The following is a 7,602-nucleotide window of genomic DNA, read 5'->3' as shown; positions in this document are numbered from 1 at the left end:
TTGAATAGGGAGGCCAATTGTGTTTTGTGGTACAAACAGAATTCCCTTATCTGTCTGGTGTCCTAGGTATTCAGTGTCACTTGAACACAGTGACTTTCATTTACCAAAGAAATGAAAGTCCCACTTCCCACTTGCCCTCTACTCTCTTTTTATTTGCTCAACAAATAGATCTGAGGTCTTCACTTGTACCAGCCACTGTACTGGTCCTTCATTCTGACCACAAATAGACAGTCACAGGTGTAATTTTGTCTTAATTGTACAGTTTTAAAATTTTACACAGATGGAGCTCAGCATTCATCTGCCAGTGAAGGTAGAAACTGACAGAAATATATGTTAATGCAATTTGTGGCAAATTTGTTGTATATCTATATTAAATCACCAAATTCACTTTCAAAGTTGTCTGCAGCTTCATCACTCCAGAACATGGGATTGTTAATAAACTGAATATTGTAATTAGTCTTGGGATTATCACGAGAACATAAAATATATTTGAAACTTGGAAATTCTACTTGAAATATTACTGCATCATAAGCATTTCTAAACTCTTTCCAGAAAGTAGAGCCAATATTTCCTTTTGTTGATAAGGACTTATAAAACTTAACATTTAACATGTCAGAAAATGAAAAGATCCAAAATGTAATCTGCCTGGTAGAAATTTTAGAAAAAACTACGAATTCTCTTAAGAAAGTTCAGGTGTATTTTTTTTCCTACTGTTCTTAATAATTTATTTTGTATGTCTTTTAATATTCTAGTTTAAATCATATTTATGTAATATTTCTCCCTCATCGACTGATTATGACCTTAAGTGTAACCAAGTTTTTTTTTTTTTTTTTCTTCAGCATTGAATGCAGATATGTACTGTGAGCAGCAAGATAGGGGACAGAACATTACATGGAGTCAGAGACTTCTCAGTGTTTTTCAGTTTTTCTTTACGCATCTCTTTTTCCATGAAAACTTGATTGCTGTAGGCAATAAAGCAGATAATGCTTGCAAAACAATGAATGCCTTGTCTTGTAAATGGCTGTGACCTTCTAAATGCTAGTTCTGTTCCCTGATATTTGAAACAAATGGTAGGAACTGTAAGGAGATGATGTTGCAGAAGCATGTACTAGATAAAACAGAGATGGGATTCTCTATGAAACTCTGCTTACCCACAGTTAAAACTGGAAATATAATTTGTACTTATTTATATTTATATACTCTTATTCGCTTAAATATGTATTTATGTAGAGTTTGCATCAGGATATCTCATGACACTGAACTTTGGCAAACTTACTATTAGTAACTGATTAATTTAACCCACAATATATTCACTGAAAGACAAGTTTTGAATTCTTTCTCTTTCAAAGAATGTATTAGTTGCAGGAATCTTACAATCCTCAAATCTACAACCCCATGACATCTCCTCTTATTAGCACAACTGGATTGTATACATGGCTGTGCATGCAGGTGTGTGTGCACACACAGACAAAAACACAAACACACATGCAGCAGAAGCTCACTAAACATTAATATCAGGTGGTCACATTGCATGAGCAATCTATTAATTACAAAGCTCTCCTTGCTTATCTAGGTGAAACTTTATGGACAACTCCACCTGGGTGGCAAACTACACTGGCCAGTTGGATTTCATCCTCGTGGGATTCTTCAGTCAATCCAAGCACCCAGCTCTCCTTTGTGTGGTCATTTTTGTGATTTTCCTGATGGCCTTGTCTGGTAATAGCATCCTGATCCTTCTGATACATTCTAATGCCCATCTCCAAACTCCCATGTATTTTTTTATCAGTCAGTTGTCCCTCATGGATGTGATGTACATTTCTGTCACTGTGCCGAAGATGCTCATGGACCAGGTCATGGGTGTGAATGAGATTTCAGCCTCTGAATGTGGAATACAGATGTTTCTCTATTTGACTCTAGTAGGTTCAGAATTTTTCCTTCTGGCTGCCATGGCCTATGACCGCTATGTGGCCATCTGTCATCCACTCCGTTATTCTATTCTCATGAACCATAGAGTGTGTCACTTCTTGGTGTCTGGCTGCTGGTTCCTGGGATCAGTGGATGGCTTCATGCTCACACCAGTCACCATGACCTTCCCCTTCTGCAGATCCCGGGAGATCCATCACTTCTTCTGTGAAGTCCCTGCTGTAATGAAGCTTTCCTGCTCAGACACTTCCCTGTATGAGACACTCATGTACCTGTGCTGTGTCCTCATGCTCCTCATCCCTGTGACAGTCATTTCAAGCTCTTATTTATTCATCCTCCTCACCATCTGCAGGATGAATTCGGCAGAGGGCAGGAAGAAGGCTTTCACTACTTGTTCTTCCCACATGACTGTGGTCATCCTGTTCTTTGGAGCTGCAGTCTATACCTACATGCTCCCCAGTTCCTACCACACCCCTGAGAGGGATATGCTTGTATCTGTATTTTACACCATACTCACTCCTGTTCTTAACCCTTTAATCTATAGTCTTAGGAATAAGGATGTCACAGGGGCTCTAAAGAAAATGTTAAACATGGGATCTGTCACAATACTGTAAAGTAAGACATTTTTGTAGTAATGGTTTATTTTCCTTCACTGTACATCAGAAATGTATAGTCTCATGCCAATATTATTCTTCAGATTTTCGTGCCATGATGTATCATCCCATATTCATCCCTGAGAGAGTTGATAGGCAGTGCAGGGCCCTTCCAGTAGGAGGTGAGCATTCTCCCTCATGCTTTTCTTAAGCCTTGTACAACAATGTATCTTGCCCTAGAACTGGCCTTTCTTTAGGTCCAGAGCTAATGGTCACACAGCATGATATCTTACTCATGGAAATGATTTTATTAAACATTTCTTATATTACATTATAATTTTTAAAAAATAAGTGAAATTAGTTTAAAATCTGAGTAACGCATGGATCCTACCTGGAAGGAATTTGAACTATAAACGTAGTTCATGCAATAACTGTAATTGCTGTTACTCAGTCACTAAGCCATTTTTGACTCTTTGTGACCCCATGGACTGCAGCATGCCAGGCTCCTCTGTCTTCCACTATCTCCCAGAATTTGCTCAAATTCAGCATCTGGGTGTTTTCCAGTGAATCAGCTTTTCACATCAGGTGGCCAATGTATTGGAACTTCAGCTTTAGCATCAGTCTCTCCAAATAATATTCAGGATTGATTTTCTTTTAAGATTGATTGGTTTCCTCTCCTTGCTGTCCAAGGGCCTCTCAAGAATCTTCTCCAACACCACAGTTCAAAGACATAAATTCTTTGGTGCCTAGCCCTCTTTATAGTCCAACCCTCACATCCACACATGACTACTGGAAAAATCATAAGTTTGACTATATACACCTTTGTTGGTAAAGCGATGTCTCTGCTTTGTAAAACGTTGTTTAGGTTTGTCACAGCTTTCCTTCCAAAGAGCAAGCCTCTTTTAACTTCATGGCTGCAGTCACCATCTGTAGTGATTTTGAAGCCCAAGAAAATAAAATCTGTCACTGGTTTCACTATTTCCCTTTCTATTTGCCATGAAGTGATGGGAATGGATGCTATGACTTTAAGATTCTTTTCTTTTTTTATAATGTTGAGTTTCAAGTCAGCCTTTTCATTCTGTCCTTTCACTCTCATCAAGGTGCTCTTTAATTCCTCTTTTCTTTCTGTTATTAGAGTAGTATCATCTGCATATCTGAGGCTGCTGATATTTCTCCCAGGAATCTTGATTCCATCTTGTGATTCATCCATCTTAGCATTTCACATGATGTTCTCTGTATGTAAGTTAAATAAGCAGGGTGACAATATAAGCTTTGTTGTACTCCTTTCCCAATTTTGAACCAGTCCATTGTACTGTGTCTGGTTCTAACTATTGCTTGTTGACCCACAAACAGATTTCTCAGGAGACAGATAAGGTATTCTGGTACTTAATCTCTCTCTATTCACAAATGATAAGATATTGTATATTAAAATTTCTAAGAAATATAAGTAAATACTACTGAATTCTATTAGTTCAGGATAATATAAGACAAATATGCAAACACTGTATTTCTAAATGCCAGGTATTAACATTCTGAGACTGAAATTTAAAAAATAATTAATCAAAGAATAAAATATCAAGAATTTGGGGAGAAATTGAACAAAACTACTGTTAAGATTCATACCTGAAACATACAAAACTTTGTTGAAAAAATTTAGAAAGACCTAAATAAACAGAAATGCATCTCATATTCATAAATCAAGGATTTAATATTATTAAGATGGAAACACTGCTTAACTTAATTTACAGATTAAATACAATCTTTGTCAAAATTGCAGCTGGCTCTTCTATAGAAATTTGGAAGCTGATCCTAAAATTCATATAACATTGCAAAGTACTTTGAAAAGCCAAACCAATAAGCAGAATAATAAACTTGGAAAATTCCACTTCCCAATTATAAAAATTGCTACTAAGCTACAGATATCAAAAGAGCATTCCACTTGCATAAAGTGAAGTGAAAGTCACTCAGTCATGTCTGACTCTGCGACCCCATGGACTATACAGTCCATGGAATTCTCCAGGCCAGAATACTGTAGCTGTTAGCCTTTCCCTTCTCCAGGGAATCTTCCCAACCCAGTTGCCTAATATAGACATTTAGATCAATAGAGTAGGATTTTTTGTCCAGAAACAAATACACATTTATAGACAATTTATTTTCAATAGAAGTTTCAAGACAGCAGGGAAAAAATAGATGATTTAACAAAAAACACTGCAACAAGTAGATATCCATGTGAAAAAAAAAAAAAATGAAGTTGGTCCCCCAACCTACAACTTACAAGAAATTAATTGAAAATAAAGACCTAAATTAAATGACAAAAATATAAAGCCCTGGGGAAAAAAACATATGAGTAAATCTTCTTGACCTTTTGGCTTCTTAAATATGGTAATATGGTACTAAATGAACCAGATTTCAAAAGAAAAAAAATTAATTTAATCAACTTGAAAAACTAAGTCCCCCATAGAATGGAAGAAAGCCCCCCAGGCTCACCTGAGTTCCAGAAATTTGTCCAAGGACAACCATTTAAAGGTGTACCACTAATCAGAGTGAGGGAAAGAGTGATTGTATAAATAGGAGTGATTTTGTGAGTAAAGCAAGCCCCTTATTCACACAATGAATGAGATGAATCCAAGAGAGTGTGAGTGGGTAAACAAGAAAGAGAGTAAACAAAGAGGACAGATAGATGGAGAAAGAGAAATGGGATACCTGGGTGGGTGAAGGAAGAGACATAAGGAGAGCCAAAGAGGAGGAAAGAAGAATAAATACCAGGAAGAAAAGTTGAGAGATGAATGGAAGTACAGAACAAAAGAAGGACAAACGAGTGAACGGTTATTTGGATGGATGAAAGAAATGAAGGAAAAAGAAAAGAAGGAATGAGAGAGGGAGATTAGTATTTGAGAGAACAGATAATGGTAGGATAGAAAAATGGATTGAAAAATACATTAGGGAGGCATTGAATAAAAAATGCAAATTTCACCATTAATAGTGAATAGTCACCAGTGTTTACATCTTTACCTTGATACTTCTGCGGCACCCAGAGGAAATTTTGTTAGTAGGAGTCATAAATTATAAGCTCATTATAGAACTTCAACTCATTTCTGTAGGAAATCATTGCTCAAATATATCCTTCTAAGCCAGAAAAATATAGAAAATAAAATTTGACAAGCCAGTACCATTGCTGCAGTTGCAAAAAGAGACCAAAGGCTCAGCATTTTTCCTCCCACTGACATCTTGGCTCCACTCAGGAGACCAGTCTGAGTTTGGGGAAAGCTCCCTTTCTGAGTGAAAAGAAAAGCTTGGCAAAAGACCCATGGAGGCTGAAATGAAAGATGGATGCAAAGATATTTACTTGTAGGAGGCTCATTCAGACCATGTCCATTAAAACCTGGAGACAAAAATGTACACATTAAGGAGAGGTGAAAGAACCCCAGATTTCTTTGTCCATGTGGGGCTCCTTTAGAGATGCCATTCTCTCTGTATCAGGTGAACATTTATTAATCTTCTATTCAGACGTAAATGTCATCTCTATTATAAAGGAACTCCTTGCCTTTTGATTAGAAATGACCCTTCTATACCCACCTCTCCAACATGAGACCATCTCCAACAAGAGACCCTCATTACATTTTTGTCCACACATTTTTGCCCCCACCCATTTTGCCCCCATTTTTGCTTGCTATATGCCCTTTTACCCTCACTGGCCCAGGGAAGGGGTGGTTGACCTTTGGGGGATGCAGTTCACTTGGAATCTCTCCATTTGTCATCACTGTACACTTCATTTCCAGCCTTGTTGAACCACTTACAGTTTCTCCACCCTGTCATACATTCTTATCTTGGGATCTTTGCACATGCAGTCACTTCTGTCTGGATGTTTCTCCTCTTCTTTCCTTATCTGGGTAATTTCCTGATCATCCTTCAGGTCCTCACTTAGATGCCTGCTCCCCCAAGAACTCTCCCACACTAGGTCAAGGACTATTTCTGGTACCCACAATATCCAATGCTGAACATATCACAACCCTGGTTATCTTCTATACAAACATTTATTATTTATCCCCCTTTCCTCAAGATTGTGACCTCCATGAGGTCAGGGAATGGGACAATCTAGTTTATCTTTGTCCTGCCAGACCCCTAGCACCTAGCACATTGCCTGATCTGTGTAAAAACTAAAATCTTAATGAGTGAAGAACTAAAGAGCCTCTTGATGAAAATGAAAGAGGAGAGTGAAAAAGTTGGCTTAAAGCTCAACATTCAGAAAACTAAGATTATGGCATCCAGTCCCATCACTTCATGGGAAATAGATGGGGAAACAGTGAAAACAGTGGCTGACTTTATTTTTTTGGACTCCAAAATCACTGCAGATGGTGATTGCAGCCATGAAATTAAAAGACATTTACTCCTTGGAAGGAAAGTTATGACCAGCCTAGATAGCATATTAAAAAGCAGAGACATTACTTTGTAACAAAGGTCCACCTAGTCAAGGCTATGGTTTTTCCAGTAGTCACGTATGGATGTGAGAGTTGGACTATAAAGAAAGCTGAGCACCAAAGAATTGATGCTTTTGAACTGTGGTGCTGGAGAAGACTCTTGAGAGTCCCTTGGACTTCAAGGAGATCCAACCAGTCCATCCTAAAGGAGACCAGTTCTGGGTGTTCACTGGAAGGACAGATGTTGAAATGAAACCCCTATATCTTGGCTACCTGATGCGAAGAGCTGACTCATTTGAAAAGACTCTGATGGGAAAGATTGAGGGCAGGAGGAGAAGGCGACGACAGAGGATGAGATGGTTAGATGGCATCACCGACACAATGGACATGAGTTTGTATAAACTCTTGGAGCTGGTGATGGACAGGGAGGCCTGGCATGTTGCAGTTCATGGGGTCATAAACAGTTGGACACGACTGAGTGACTGAACTGAACTGAATGAGTGATAAGCCAAATGTGGCACATCTACCCAAGAGAATGTCATGCAGGCTTTCACAGAAGGAAACTCAGACATATGCCACAACATGGGTGAAACTTGCAGAAATTATACTAAATGAAATAGGCCAGTTACGAAATAACAAACGCAGGATAATTTTGCTTATATTACTTG

General features: G+C 38.1%; 1 protein-coding gene across 1 annotated transcript; it reads left to right on the top strand.

Annotated features, from left to right (window-relative positions):
- The first annotated feature begins 1,583 nt into the window (after positions 1-1,583).
- LOC138441803 (olfactory receptor 2T29-like) lies at positions 1,584-2,537 on the top strand. Its single transcript, XM_069592867.1, has one exon. The coding sequence runs from the start codon at positions 1,584-1,586 to the stop codon at positions 2,535-2,537; it is 954 nt and encodes a 317-aa protein (XP_069448968.1).
- The last annotated feature ends 5,065 nt before the right edge of the window (positions 2,538-7,602 follow it).

Source organism: Ovis canadensis, chromosome 5, assembly GCF_042477335.2.
Source record: "Ovis canadensis isolate MfBH-ARS-UI-01 breed Bighorn chromosome 5, ARS-UI_OviCan_v2, whole genome shotgun sequence".
Classification (NCBI taxonomy): Eukaryota; Metazoa; Chordata; class Mammalia; order Artiodactyla; family Bovidae; genus Ovis; species Ovis canadensis.
Note: the sequence above shows the minus strand (reverse complement) of the source record. Positions and strands in the feature narration are given on the sequence as shown.